Below are 15915 nucleotides of genomic sequence, written 5' to 3'. Positions count from 1 at the left end.
ATCCAGGCAATGAACTGGCTCAGAAAAGCTTCTGTTGAGATATATTTATTTAGTCTTTCAGGTGCAGCAAGACTCTTGGTTATTTAAGAGCCAGGCTACAGTCTTAATCAACTAAAAGCTTTAAGTAATTAATCAGTAGGGCAACAATTTTAAGAAGGTATACTCCTTAATAGGGGTGATCCCTACTATGCCCTACAGCCATACTAAAAACATTTAAATCTGTAGGATGACATGGGGGGGGGGGAGCACAAACCTTTTTTATTTATAGTTTTTTTCTTTCCCCCCTTATTTTGAAATTCAGTATCCAACAATACAGTAAGGCTCAAAACATTTTATTTTCTTCCAATATTTTGTAATGTGTGTTTCTTTATCCCTTTCATTTATGACCCTATACTCTATAAATGTACGTAAGTATCCCCTAACGCAGTGGTCCCCAACCTTTTTATCACCGGGGACCACTCAACACCGGGGACCACTCACCGGGACCACTCAACGCCTTTTACTGAGGCCCGGCGGGGGGGGGGGGTAGTTTACTCCTCTACTCTCAACCACTGCCCTAGTGCTCTCTGATCACTATGGTAATGTTTAAACATCCCTTCAAAATAAGATACAGACACGCCACAACAATGAAGTGTGTTGTAAAGGGCTGGGGGGGATGACGTAAAGGGCTGGGGGGGGAAGGCGTCCTTCAGGGCCCACCTCCAATTAGTCGAAGGACCACATGTGGTCCGCAGCCCACAGGTTGGGGATCGCTACCCTAACGCATAAAGCAAACTGAAAGCTCAGTCTTCCTCGTGGTTTACTAGGAAGTCCCACTGAATATAATAGGCTTTCTTGTTTTGCATACATAGAATTCTTTCTGGTTGTTTCAAACAAACCCAGATGCTTCACAGCAACCATTAGGGTGAGAAAACTGCAACATAGAGAACAACCAATTCTGAATTCAAAGTCTATTTAAATAACGTAGTGCAAACAAAACAAACAGAGGCTGGAGCAAACCCTACTTTTGCCATTCCAGGAGTTCCTTCTATTGTACAAGATTTGGTTTCTGTCTTATCACAGTTAAAAATTTGTCCCAGTACACATCTTGTCTGATTTCTATCCATGAACCAAACCACAAATTGAACCAGGAAGTTGGTTTGTGAACCAAGAGGCTTTGTGGCTCTGCAGAGCCTGTTGAAAGGAACTGTAGTCCCTTTAAACAGGGTTTACAGAAATTCTGAACAGCTTAGTTGCACTTGCTCCCCACCACTCAGCTGTATTTCTGAATCTTTTGCAATCCCTTTAAACTTTAAAGGGACTTTAAAGGGACTAAAGAATTTTTTCTTCTCTAATTGTGAGGTAAGCTATACGTTTGTAACCTTATTTATATTTGTTGTAGAAAACGTAAGAAGCTTTTTCTTTATATTTCTGTATATTTCTTATCTTTTTGTTTAATTTTTAAGTTCTGTATCCCTTTTTATTTCTTCTTTAGTTTTTATCTTTTTTCCTTTAAAAAGCCTCTCTTAGTAAATAAAAAAAAATCTTTAAAGGGACTGCACAAGAAAGGCCAAAATAGCTGCACAGAGGAGAGCGCCTCCCTGCCATGCAGCTGTTTCTGCAGCTTTCATGGGGAACATTAAGCAGAGGTTTCCCTTTAAACCCCTGCTTTCTACTCCCATCTCCAAACCGCTCTCAAAGACCGTGGAAGTTCATGACAGTAGGCCCATCACAAACTTCTGTTCACAAATCATAAACAGGACAAAATTCATGATGAATCTGGCTTTGTGGTTTAGTTGGTGCCCACCCCTAGCTATGAGTTTTCCTAGAGCAAATAAGAGATTTGCTGATATTTTGGTATCATTAAGACAGCCGAGAAAACCCACTAATCCCCTCTGTATTAAAATGAACTGATCACGTGGAAAAGCCCTAAGGTTGGTTGACTGGCATTTAACACGGCAAGAAATTTAAAGCCGTCTCAATGGAAACAGATGCAAATGTTTCAGAGCAAACTGAAAACGCCTACCGTTCCGTTTGGCCCAATGGTGCAAGCAAGTGCTCTTCACAAGCGCTTCATCCACTTTCCCTCCAGACATGTTGTCCATGAACTGGCGCCCATGCTCCAGTGCAAGGTAGCAGTCGTTGTAACAATCCCTTTCCTCCACGTGTACCAGGTTGCTGATGGCACTAGCCTTGGGCAGAGGGTCTTGATCTGCTGCCCCAAAGGGTGAAAACAGGTTGGTGCACTGATCTTGAAGCAGGAGGATCAGCTCGTCGGGAAGCCGGTCGGGCTCCTTCGGCCCTGCGCTGTGCTCTGCCGAACCGGCTCGGAGGGCCTCGAAGCGCTTCTCTGCTTCTTTGCCGCATTCTGTATTGCGGCCCAGGATGTCCAGCTCGTCCTCGAGGAACAGGCCGGAGTTGTTGCCAAATTTCCGGTTCATAACTGCACTGAAACCACAGGCACATCGATACTGAGCTTCCTGGGTTGGATCTGGAATGTAAACTCCGACGTCAGCACCTTTGATGTTCATGTTGCAGACGCAGATGCAACAGCTGTCAAAATTGCAGTCCTTGAAGAGGTTCATCACCGACTCCGAGAGGATGAGGTTCACGTAGAGGCTGTGGGCCTCGGGGATGGAAGGAACGGTGGCGGGTTCAACAGAGTTTAGCGGTCTGCATGTTGACGGCGTCGAAGCGGGCGAATACAAGTCTGAGTTCTCATATTTGACGGAACCTTGAGCGCTAGCTGGTCCACCGGCTCCACGGGGAGTCCGAGGTGTCCTTGGAGTCCTTGGAGTGGGGAAACGGGGGGTGGAAGGTGAAGGAAGAATGCCTGGCCCACTGTTACTGGGCGGGGCGCTGTTGGGGGGCATTCCAAAGGGAGTATGAGTTTGTGGAGTGTAGGCAGGGCCATACTCTTGATCAAAAGTGCTCCCATCGCTTTAGGGGGAAGGGGAGAAAAGAGAGGAAGATTTGTATTAAAACCTTGTGTATATTATAGCATATAATGAAAAGACAAATAATTTAAGATTATCACAAAGAATGCAGACCAGACTATACTGCAAGCAAAACAACTGACTACCCCAAAACTACAGAGCCACTTGTGTTAACAGACCAGGGCCCTGTCCGAACTCTCACAATTTTGCAGGGCCTGCAAATGAGAGCTCCTCCACCAGGCATTTGCTTGAGGCCGACTAGTCCAAAAACACCCACTGCCCCTCCAGACACCCACTCCCGTGACCTAAGAATCCGACCAACCCAAACCTGTGTCAATGTTCCTGTTAAATATTGTTCTAGTTGACGTGTTGATTGTTATATTTGTTACATATCTTAACACAAGCCTGCGGCGCCGCGGACTAAATAATCCAGTAAGGGGTTCTAGGGCGGGATGTGTCCGGATGAGGAACGGTCCGAATTGGACCCTTCCTCCGGACAGACAATCGGAGGGACCAATCGGCAGGCGCTTCGCGGCTGCCGATTGGTCCCTCGGATTCCCGGCCCCAGCAACTGCAAGCCACGCGCAGCGCAGCTCGCAGTTGCTCCTTTGCCGGCGGCCTGATCCAGCACAGCACCCTTGTGGTGTTTCAGCAGGGAAGAGCTGCAGAGACATTAGTTGGGTCACTCTACTTTTTTTTTTCCTTTTCCATAATGAAGTCTACCTTTTCAGCAGAGAGCTTGAGAAACCAGAAGCATTTACACAGCAGGAACAGGCCATGTACCCTGTCAAGGGTCACCAGCCCCCAGAGGGTGGCTAGAGATCTCTTGCTATCCCAACTAATCTCCGAGTGACAGAAACCAATTCACCCGGAGAACCTGGCAGCTTTGAAAGGTGGTCTTTGTGGCATTCCACCCCACTGAAGCCCTTCCTCTTCTTAAATCCTGCCCTCGTCAACTTCTACCCCCAAAATCTCCATGTATTTCCCAATTGGCAACTCTAAAAAGCAGTCTAAAGGTATAAAAAACTTATTGGCAGTGATAAACCTTCAGCTGTTAATGATACATTGCTGTTATGGATACTCCAAATTTATTAATTGCTTTGCATGGCTATTGAATTGTTTTATTGTTTTAACTGTATTTATAACTATGTATATCCACCGCCCTGAGCCAGTCTCAGAAGGATGGTTTAAAAATGTAAATAATAAAATTAAAATAAATTAAAAATAAATTAAAATAAATGAGGAGTTTAGAGTTCTTTGACTTGGAGGCTTGGATCAGTCAGGACCAAACGTCCTTTCGTGAAGTTTCCTTTTTTTCTCATTTAGAAGGTTTTTTTTATATAGTTTCCTTTGCATTTTCAAAGCCAGACGGACTGAACTGATGTTACTCAGTCGGTGCTGCTGAAATGGGGTGATGAGTACTAGCAGATACTTCTTTGGTCAATGAGACCTCCAAGATGAGGCCTCCCCCTGTGACCTTCCCAGGCAGGGACTTCTGGGAGAAGATGGTCCTTCAGATAGTCCTGTTTCAAAGCCACATAGGGCTTTAAAAGACAAAACTATTGTCTTGAATCAGCCCTTGGGAGTGGATTGGGAGCCCTGATCAGCAGTGTAGCTGTGGCCTTTTTGGACCAACTGCATCTTCAGAACACTCTTCAAGGGTAGCCCCAAGCACATTTGGGCAATGGTTCCATATGAACATTTTCCTACTCCCCACCAGTTGCTCCTCCAGGCCTAGCCTCTTGTTTAAAAATCCCCCCCCCCTGGTAACAGGGAATCACAGAGCCAATCAGAGTGAGTTCCATGACAATGTCCCTTGAGGGCAACACCTTATCTCCAAAGTTCTTTTGGCTTCAGCGAGGTCACACCAAGTAATTAAATATGAGAGCCTGTGTGACAGCCAAAAGGAAACCCAGTGGATGCTTTTCAAAAACCTCGCTGAAGTGACAGATTATTAGGGCAGTGGTGAACAACAGCAAAAAGGACAGGCTTGAAAAAAAGGTCCTCCACGGACCATTTCTGAAGCACCCCGAATAACATAACACTAATACTGGTCTCCGGAAATTTGGTACAGCTCTCTTAATTTTGAAAAGATTCCATTTCAAGCATAAATTGTGATTCTACCTACCCCCTTTTAAACAAAACTTGAGACAGCCTGTGCACACCCAGTGCTAACTACAGTACTGTCAGAAATGCACCAGAAAGGGCACAGTAGTTACTTTCTAATACTCTTCATGGCTTATTATTAAATTTATATGACTAGGCACCCCTAAGAAACCATTACTGGAGACGACGAATAAAATTTATTCCTGTTTAAATAGCTATTTTTAACACAAGGAGAGAAATAAAGCAATTGTATTCACAGCAAAATGACTTGGAGCTACATGAATTATTTAAGTGTGCTGCTTAATTTAAGTAACCTGCTACAGCTTTAAAGCCATTTTAATCACAGGAATCCTAGATCCAAAATTCTGTGCTGGATATCACAATCTGTGCCCCCAAATATTAGGGATCCTCCAAACATTCCCCTTCCTCTAAGAAGTCTCTTCTGGCTCCAAGGAAGTTGATCCCCAGGATCAGGGGGTCTCTATGAATTGTGAAGGGGGAACTGCCCCTTATTCCACAAGCTCCTATTTAGTCAGCTTGGGTTCAGTGAGATCAGTTTTCTTGGCGTCTGAAGGGGCTGCTGAAGCAAGAAAAGCAAGAGAAGGATGTATGATCATCACAGGATTCAGTCACATGGACACAATCTGCAAGGACCTTCTCTCGCTGAAGTCCCAGTGGATAGTGTGGCTTTTGTGCCTACCTGTTTCTGCATGGATCACACAGGGTTCCTGGTACACTGTTGACTTAAATGGACCGCATATAAAACAGGCCTCGCTCTCTCTCATACAATTTCCCTGCTACGTACCCTTCCTTGATGAATGGCATTGCAGGGCCCGGAGGAAGCAGCTCCAGTTTTCCAACAGCCCAGCTCTGGCGGTAAACACACTCCTCTGGCAGTTTGATGGGCGGGAGACACTGGCTTGGAAGGGTCTTCAGAGGGGCAAACATGGAACACCCCACAAAAGCCTGGCTGTTCTCAGGCTTATAGACGTAGGAGTAGTCCTAAGAAGGCAAAGGAAAAAGCAGTCGTGAAGAAGTGCAGGTAGCAAAAAAAGAAGAGTTGCAGGGTTCAAGGTGACCTTTTCCTACTATTTAAGAAGTCAGTGGTCTCCTCATGCACAGAACCTGAACACATTCCTAGGAGAACCCTGCCCAAGTCCAAGTTCAGAGTCTATGCTGTGGCAGTGATGAAAGCAGAAGCATTCTTCACCATCCCTGTGTCGTCCACTGCACCATCTAACAATCCCTTTGCTAGACAAGTTCTGTTCTGTCCAAGAGCCCTGGTGGGAAAACAACTTGCTAGCATTTTGTTGACAGAGTCACTCACATCCAGTCCTAGCCTGGACTCTACAATTTGTACAGATTAGGAGTATCACAGGCACCCTGTGAGGTGGGTGAGGCTGAGAGCCCTGAGATTACTGAAGAACAAGAAGAGTTGGTTCTTATATGCCACTTTTCTCTACTCGAAGGAGTCTCAAAGCAGCTTACAATCCCCTTCCCTTTCCTCTCCCCACAACAGACACCCTGTGAAGGAGGTGAGGCTGAGAGAGCCCTGATATTATTGAAGAAGAAGAAGAGTTGGTTCTTATATGCCACTTTTCTCTCCCTGAAGGAGTCTCAAAGTGGCTTACAGTCACCTTCCCTTTCCTCTCCCCACCACAGACACCCTGTGAGGTGGGTGAGGCTGGGAGAGCCCTGATATTCCTGCTCAGTCAGAACAGCTTTATCAGTGCTGTGGTGAGCCCAAGGTCACCCAGCTGGTTGCACGTGGGGGAGCGCGGAATAAACCCAGCTCACCAGATTAAAGTCCACACTCCTATCCACTACACCAAGCTGGCTCTCACAAGGAGATTGTAATCCACTTTGAGACTCCTTCAGGCAGTGAAAAGCGAAGTATTAAAACCAACTCTTTTTCTTCTTCTAATACCCAATAAACCCCAAGCAGCACCAGCTGTGCACAGAGGAACAATAAACAAAAAAAACTGAGTCCCCAAAAAGGAAAGAATCAGAAAAAGCAACAACAAAACGAGGTCACGTACCTTTATTTCCGAAGGCTTTGGACTACAGAATCCCTCGTCCACCTCAATCCTGAACTGAACTCCAGCGGTAGCACCATTTCCTTCGAGGACAGTCCCTCCGGGCGTAGTGTCCGTACTGCCATATTCCTTGTTGTTCATGTTCATAGGAGAAAACCCCATAATGTGCTGCTCCAATGACGGTGGCGTAGGATACATTTTATGGAGGTCTGCCGTGCCTGGTGTAGATGTTAAAAGTGGTTTTAGGTGAGAATCATCGAACATCCACTGTGAGTTTCCTGACAAGGTTTCTGAGGCTTTTTTGGCAGAACAGCCAACAATTGAGGAATGCTATTCCTCTGGTACCTCTCCAAAATCAGAGCCTGAATGTAATTTGGAAGCCCTGCAAGGAACAGTCTTTGCAAAACACTCCTCTAGAGCCAGTTCCCACACTGCATTGGCAATACTTGTATTTTAGACAGCTCCTCTGCCACTGAGCCCCCCCCCCCCCCGCAACACAGATATGAGAACCACCAACAAGGTCCAGCCTACTAAAGCAAGAAGCTGTTCAGCATCTTAGAAGCTAAGCTGATGAAAGCTCTCTTCAAAAGTTATGTGTTCTCTGGGGCTTTATTTGCCATCCAGTCTCAGCTGACTTACATTGATCCTATATGATTTTCAAGGCAAGAGATGTTCAGAGGTGCTTTGCCATTGGCCACCCCCATATCACAACCCTGAATTCCCATCCAAGTACTAGCCAGGGCCAACCCAACTCAGCCTCCACGATCTGTCAAGATCGGGATAGCCTGGGCTATCCAAAACAACACAGTCTGCACAGAGGGAAGTAAAGACCAAGGAACACAGGGATGGCAGCAGGCCTATCATGGCTACTGCTGTACAGAGCATAAGTGAAGGTTTGGCCCAACCTGAGCAGGGGCAGTCCACTTTCAATCAGCAGCTCCAGGAGCCAGAGGGACGGTTTTCACCCCCCACAACTGACCCTTCCAGCAGATTTAACATTCATCATTATTTACTGCATATGCCTACATAACTATACCTGTTTATTGCAGGGCATTTTAACTTTGCCTATCCCAAGTCAAAACATATCACTCTTCCTGGGAAAACGGCTCAGATGATAAAGTGTACACTTAAACTCATAAGTACTGCCACATTTTTGGTATTTACATGTTGTTCTTTGACTGTAATAAACAACTCATTCATCCATTTGTGAATAGGGGGACGGGGGCTTACTTATGCATGATAAGGGGTCCAGGTTTCCTGCTTTTGACTCTTTGCAGTTGGCTTTGTCACCCGCTCCGTTCAGTGTTCTTTTAGACCCAGGCTAGAGAGAGAAGACGATGCAGAGGAGAGGGACAAAGGAGGAGAAATGTCAGCGATACCACTGATATGCTTTTGTCTAGTTTTGAAAACATTCTGAGCTGCTTTGTAAGTTAGCAGTTCTATCACAAGCTTGAAAATGCAGGACACACAGACATCAATGTTAGAAATGACAGGAGTTTCTAAAGTAGCTTCTGAAACCCACAGGGTGGGCGTCCTGCTGCTCAAAGAAGTCATTCTTATCACTAGGAGGTAGGAAAGGCAGTTTTGTTAGGCTCTTGGGGCATGCGGCATCCAATCAATAGACCACCTGAACCAACCACTTCCCTTGGCTGCAAAGGCCTCACCAAGCTGGCTAATAAAGATGGAAGTGTAATGTGAGGGCCAACTCACACAACGCACATCCGCTGCCCAATGACTCTTGAGCACACAGTCAACACGCAAACGGCTTCCTCTATTAGAAGTGTGGACTTCTAATCTGGCGAGCCGGGTTCGAATCTGCACTCCACCACATGCAGCCAGCTGGGTGACCTGGGGCTCGTCACAGCACTGATAAAGCTGTTCTGACCAAGCAGTAATATCAGGGCTCTCTTAGCATGGCGAAAACCCTGTATGGTTTTCAAGGCAAGAGGCAAACGCAAGGGGTTGGCCACTGCCTGCTTCTGTCTAGCAACCCTGGACTTCCGTGGTAGTCTATCATCCAAACACAATCTGGGACCGACCCTGTTTAGCTGCCAAGATCTGGCAAGATCAGGCTAGCCTGCCCCACCCACATCAGGGCTTGCATTAACGGGCAGAAATGGGCTGCCGACTGCAATTTTGGGGTGTTCTTTTTTTAAGCGAAAGGCATTCATAGCTGTTGAAGTAGACAAGCAAGACCCAATTTCACAATCCTTAGAATCATAGCATTGGAAGGGATCTCTTGTCCCATCTAGTTCAATCCCCTGCGCTATGCAGGACACTCACAACCCTCTCGCTCATCCACTGTCACCTGCCACCCCCCTGAGCCTTCACAGATTCAGCCTCTCCGTCAGATGGCTATCCAGCCTCTGCTTAAAAATCTCCAAAGATGGAGAACCCACCACCTCCCAAGGAAGCCTGGTCCACTGGGAAACCGCTCTGTCAGGAACTTCTTCCAGATGTTAGACGGAATTTCTTTTGAGTTAATTTCATCCCATTGGTTCTGGTCCATCCCTCCGGGGCAAGAGAGAACAACTCTGCTTCATCTTCCATATGGCACCCTTTTAAGTTCTTGAAGATGGTTGTCAGATCCCCTCTCAGTCTTCTCCTCTCCAAGCTAAACCGACCAAGCTCCCACAACCTTTCCTCTCCAAGCCCCTCACCATCTTTGTTGCCCTCCTCTGGACACGCCCCAGTTTGTTTACATCCCTCTTCAACTGTGGCGCCCAAAACTGAACACAGGACTCAGACGAAGGAGCCAGTGATGTTAAGGACTTGGGTTTTGCCAGAATAAAGTTCCAGGGGGCCAAAAGAGTGCTCAGGAAAATCCTCTACACACAGAAATCTGCTAACCAGACCACATGATGCCGTACCCCAGGAAGAAAACAGGCAGGACCACAGTGTGCCATGTACAATGCCAGGGCCAACGGGAAGATCACACAGACACGTCTCGTTCTTTCTGAGAGTGATTCCAAACAAACCGGCACAGAAGGATGACGAGTAGTACAGTTTCCCTTACGGTTACAGAATGCAGTCCCCGCCCATGATGCTCCTCCCAATAGGCCACAGAGCCCATCTGGGCAAGCCACTTACTGTGAGCTCGTCTTCATCGGAATTGAAGATGTTGTCGAGGTCGTTGAGCGAGACCACGAGGTCGTTCTCATGGAACAAGCTGGTTGAGGCTGTGCGATTGTGAGGAGGGACGCGCTGGGCATCTGCCACTAAAGGAAGAAGCAGAAGAAAAAAGTCTCAAGTTGGCAAAGGCGAAATGATTTATTCCAATGAAAACAATTTTCAAAACGGATTCCTAGGCATAGTCCATTTTCGATATCTTCCTCAGTGATATCCTCAATATTGTTAATAACTCACACTTCTCTAATTGTCTTCTTTTGGGTGATGAAATTATAGAAAATAACATGCTTGGATTTATATCCTACCTCTCACGACTTCTGTCCCTTCGAGGCGGCTAACAATTAAAACCATAACAATATCCCGTAAAAACCCATTAAAACAGCAATACAGTATATATAATAACCCACAAGATGGCGGAAAACAATCTACTCCTACCAACTCTACTAAGCTATTAATATATTTCCAGGATGCTCAGCTTGGGTGGAACCCCTGATAGAAACTCTGCTTAACTCCAGCCTCAAACAAATGCCTGGTGGAAGAGCTCCATCTCTGGTAAAATTTGCTTTGTGTAGTTCAATCCCAAAATGGCGATACAATATCCACATTTGTAAAAAGGTAAAGGTATCCCCTGTGCAAGCACCGAGTCATGTCTGACCCTTGGGGTGACGCCCTCTAGCGTTTTCATGGCAGACTCAATACGGGGTGGTTTGCCAGTGCCTTCCCCAGTCATGACCGTTTACCCCCCAGCAAGCTGGGTACTCATTTTACCGACCTCGGAAGGATGGAAGGCTGAGTCAACCTTGAGCCGGCTGCTGGGATTGAACTCCCAGCCTTATGGGCAAAGCTTTCAGACAGCTGCCTTACCACTCTGCGCCACAAGAGGCTCTATCCACATTTGTAGGGGTCTGCTAATATTAATATTACAATGTGTAATTCCTCTTCAGCAGTGACTAAAGGAAGAAGGACAGAGCCTCAGCTTCAGATGCTGTTCCAATTATTAGCCATTTACCTAACTCAGGGGTAGTCCAACTGCGGCCCTCCAAATGCCCATGGACTACAATTCCCATGAGCCCCTGCCAGCAAACGCTGGCAGGGGCTCATGGGAATTGTAGTCCATGGACATCTGGAGGGCCACAGTTTGACTACCCCTGACTTAACTAATCTAATTCATGGCATTCAGCCCTACAGATGAAGAAACAAATAAATGTTCTTGTAGATTCTTCAAGAGTTTTAGAATACACTACTCACATTTTTAAAAAAATCTAGGAATGGTACCTTGTTTGACTGAAGGACTAAAAAGTGACATCGCATCCTCTCCAACGCCAGGCGTCCCATCTTCGTTCTGCAAAAAAGTAGCAGCAGGCAGCACATGTGAATGTTTGTCCCCTGTGCATGAATTACTAATAAATGAAACAGCCTTATGCAGAGTCAGCCCAGAACTGTGGGCAACAGCTCCAGATACAGATCCTTTCCCAGAGCAGGGGTCCCCAACTTGATGCCCAAGGGCACTATGGCACTTTTATTCATGCCCACCAAGTGTTTTCACAAAAAGGGTAGGGCCAGGGAGGGCTCCTGCTCAACAGAACTTCTGAATGGCCATTAGAGATCTGATTGGCTGTGCAGGTGAAAGCAATGTCGTTCTGGTGGCAGCTGTCAAAAAGGTGTAGGTTTTTTGTTCCCATTCCTTATTCCCACAGTAATTTTTTCTCAATTTCTCCTCTTGCCTCCCTGCACTTATGCTTCCTCTGTGTGTGCATGCACACGCATGTGGACGTGTGGCTCTGCCTCCTGCGATGGCCATTTTGTAGTTGCAAGAATTCCAAGGGAGCCCACAGGCTCACAAAGATTAGGGACCCCTGGACCAGAGAGTCTTTTAACTGGAGAGCCCCAGGGACTGAAGCTGGAATCTTCCTTGCTGAAAACCAGGTGCTCGGCTACCGAGCTGCAGCACTTCTCTACTGAAACAAAGATTTGGAATGTCACAGCCTAACACACCCCACCCCAAACCCCAAAATGCTAAGCATTGATTTGGGATAGCCTTTGAAACTAGTTTCCCACACAGATTGCAATGGGGGGGGGGGATCCTAAATGTTTGCAAACTATTCTGCACATTGATCACAGCCACACTCTCCCCATTGAGAGGTCTTCAGCAGGAGAAGGAAAGGAACTGGTGGGCCACAAACTAGCCCATAAAACTCTCCCACCATGCTGCTGCCATGGGCATCAGCAGCTTTTGAAAACCAAAGCTTTGTGAACATGACAACCTTCATCCTTAGAGAGACTACTGACTGAGAGCCAGCTTGGTGTAGTGGTTAGGAGAGCGGACTTCTAACCTGGCGAGCCGGGTTTGATACCCCGTTCCTCCTCCACATGCAGTCAGCTGGGCAATCTTGGGCTCGCCACAGCACTGATAAAGCTGTTCTGACCGAGCAGGAATATCAGGGCTCTCTCAGCCCCACCCACCTCACAGGGTGTCTGTTGTGGGGAAAGGAAAGGGAAGGCAATTGTAAGCTGCTTTGAGACTCCTTCAGGTAGAGGAAAGCAGCATATAAGAACTAAATATTCTTCTTCTTCAGTAATATCAGGGCTCTCTCATCCTCACCTCCCTCACAGGGTGTCTGTTATGGGGAGAGGAAAGGAAAGGTGATTGTAAGCCACTTTGAGACTCTTTCGGGTAGAGAAAAGCGGCATATAAGAACCAACTCTTCTTCTGAATTCGGTACCCTGCAAAACCTGGTCTCTATTTCTGAGCTACAGGGCCAAAACAATGACTATTTGGGTATTTAAAGGATTTTCTCAGTTCCCTACCCAAATGCTGAACGCATTTGGAAGAATACTGACATTTCTTTTCCTTCGTGCCCTAATAATTCCAGCTAGTGATTTCGGCCCCAATGAGTCATTGTATTTTCAGTAACGAGACCACCTGGGCCTCTTTCTGATGCAACATTCATGGCTTTCCCGTACAGGAATCCCATGTGTGTGGGGGGGGGGGAGGGGGGGAGACAAACACGACACTGGAAGAGAAAAATCCAGGCAAATGTTTCGGGAGAACATGCAGGAGCAGGATTGAGATCTGTGAGTAATACATGCGAGAAGTTGCCTGCAATGTTCCAGATACACTTCCCCACCTATTATTCAACTGCTCCAAATTTCAGATGTACCGTCATTATTCGGGATTTTTTAAAGGGAAATCTGGAGTGTTTGTGTGCTGAGTGAAGATGCCGTTGTGTGTTAAGGAGCCTTCACGATAGGGGACATTACAAAAACCCTGTCGATCATCTTAAGCAGGGGTAGTCAACCTGTGGTCCTCCAGATGTCCATGGACTACAATTCCCATGAGCCCCTGCCAGCAAATGCTGGCAGGGGATCATGGGAATTGTCGTCCATGGACATCTGGAGCGGGGGTCGTCAACCCCCGGTCCGCGGCCCGGTACCGGGCAGTGAAGGCCATCGTACCGGACTGCCAGCGGCCGCACCTGCCTCCCCCCCCCCGCAGTGAGAGGGGGGAAAAGAGGCAGGCAAGGCCGCCGGCATGCCAGCGACACAAACACGCACTCACGGAGCTGCCGCACATGCGCCCTCTCCTGGCAAAAACGTGCACGTGCGGCAGCTTTGCGCATGTGCGTTAGCGCCACCTAGTGGCGGAAACACGCATGCGCGGCAACTGCGCATGCGCCTTTACGTGCAGCTGCGGTGGCCGGGCTGCCGGCTCTCTCCCTCCCTCGGAGGCGGTCCCCAACTACAAAAAGGTTGGGGACCGCTAATCTGGAGGACTACAGGTTGACTACCCCTGAGGACCAATTGACTTCTGATGCAGATCAGCTGCACGGCATAAGACACTTTCCCTGTAACCTATGCCTTGGACTGGAATTTTATTTCTCGCTGCTTTATGTGTTTCACATCATATGCAGATAAAGGCATTGGAATCTAAATCTAAGCTAAAGTGATACATGACCTGTTGAAAAGCTCTTCCTCGTCACTTTATTTCTTATTTCTGTTCGGAAGCAATGTTTGCTGTGGCCAAGACAAAGAGCGACGAGGCGGCGCTTAGAGCATGGGCATGCCCAAATGAGATTTAACAAGCTTCCCTCTTTGATATGCAGATCCCTGGGCCATATTCATGATCTCCCTTTTCACACTCCCTTCCGTGGATTTCAAAAGTGGGTAACCATGGGGCATGGAGAGCAGGTGCTTGAGAAACCCACGTTCAGTGCTTCTTGGGTGTACGTTAGTGTTCGTACCGATCAGTCCAGGCATCTAACCTATGAGAGAGTGCTCAGAATGCTCCTGATCCCAGGGCCCTCTGTCACTTTACATCATGGGTAGTCAAACTGCGGCCCTCCAGACGTCCATGGACTACAATTCCCATGAGCCCCTGCCAGCGTTCGCTGGCAGGGGCTCATGGGAATTGAAGTCCATGGACGTCTGGAGGGCCGCAGTTTGACTACCCCTTCTTTACACGCTTCCTCGTTCACTCACCTTATGTTTCTTCCCAACTTCTCGCTCACTGTTTTGCCGGTCTTTCTTGTCAGGAAAGGGGAACTCTTCGTCGCCGTCGACAAATGCGTACGGATCCATTTCCGGCTCCTGGTCGGCTGCCATTGCTGCTAGATACTGATTCTTGCTCTGATACTGCTGCACCAGTTCTTCAGAGACCTTGAGGGGCTTCCTACATTGCACCATTAATCTGCGAGGAAAAGAAAAGGACCTGGTTAGGAACAGCTCACTCGAGGGCCTCTGAGTAAGAGCAAGAACAGAAAAACATCTTAAGTTTATTTATTTATTTTTATTTATAATCACATTTATACCCTGCCACTCCCATTGACATGGCTCGCGGTGGGTGACAATAAACAACCCACAATAGAATCGTACTAAAACAATAATGAAATCTATCTAACCCATACGCTGGCGACGAGAAACTCCCCCCTCCCCCTTGTACCACAGATCCTAACATACAGTGTGCCGGGGGATAATTCCAGGGGCGCCCGATGACCTCACATCTGTACATCGCCCGTGGCGCCGCGGGCGCCACGGACTAAATAAAATAGTAAGGGGTTCTGGGGCGGGATGTGTCCGGGATGAGGAAGGGTCCGGATTGGACCCTTCCTCATGACAGACAATCAGAGGGACCAATCGGCAGGCGCGAAGCGCCTGCCGATTGGTCCCTCTGATTCCCAGCCTCAGTAACTGCGAGCCGCGCGCAGCGCGGCTCGCAGTTGCTCCCGGCCTGACGCGTCAGGCCGGCCCCTGAGGGAGCCCCCGGCAAGACTCCAGCCGCTGAGACTCCAGCCGCCGAGAGGGAACCACGGCCGGGCCGCGCCCACGCAGCCCGATCCGTGGGCGCGGCTCGCGGGTGCGGCCCGATCCGTGGGTGCGGCCGGGCGCGGCCCCGCGGGCGCGGCCCCGCGGGCGCGGCCCCGCGGGCGCGGCCGGGCGCGGCCCCGCGGGCGCGGCCGGGCGCGGCCTGATCCGCAGCCGTGGCCTCCTGGAAGCAGCGGAAAGAACCCACCCCCCCCAGCCGCAGAAGATCAAATAAACGCACAGGACCCGCCGCTGCCCAGCGCACCACGCCTGGGACTCCCCACCAAAAACCAGGAGACGCCGAGGAGCCGCCACCCGCCTCCTCTTTCAGGTAGCCTGTCCCTTGCTCTGTCCCTCGCCTGCCCCTCGCTCTGGTCCCTGCCTGCTAGCGCCCATTGTCTTCTGGATACAATGGGCTTTTTTACTAG

At 48.3% G+C, this 15915-nt stretch overlaps 1 protein-coding gene across 2 annotated transcripts in view; it reads right to left on the bottom strand.

The window, feature by feature from the left end:
• The window catches only part of MED13 (mediator complex subunit 13), a 131416-nt gene that overhangs the window by 24494 nt on the left and 91007 nt on the right, over positions 1-15915 (bottom strand). For both annotated transcript variants that reach the window (XM_077312791.1, XM_077312790.1), the window contains exons 10-16: positions 14666-14873; positions 11462-11528; positions 10148-10275; positions 8288-8378; positions 7061-7275; positions 5827-6023; positions 2006-2919 (exon numbers count right to left, since the gene is read on the bottom strand). In XM_077312791.1, coding sequence (XP_077168906.1) covers positions 2006-2919; positions 5827-6023; positions 7061-7275; positions 8288-8378; positions 10148-10275; positions 11462-11528; positions 14666-14873 — 1820 coding nt within the window. The remainder of the gene's footprint in view (positions 1-2005; positions 2920-5826; positions 6024-7060; positions 7276-8287; positions 8379-10147; positions 10276-11461; positions 11529-14665; positions 14874-15915) is intronic.

Source organism: Paroedura picta, chromosome 15 (assembly GCF_049243985.1).
Source record: "Paroedura picta isolate Pp20150507F chromosome 15, Ppicta_v3.0, whole genome shotgun sequence".
Classification (NCBI taxonomy): Eukaryota; Metazoa; Chordata; class Lepidosauria; order Squamata; family Gekkonidae; genus Paroedura; species Paroedura picta.
Note: the sequence above shows the minus strand (reverse complement) of the source record. Positions and strands in the feature narration are given on the sequence as shown.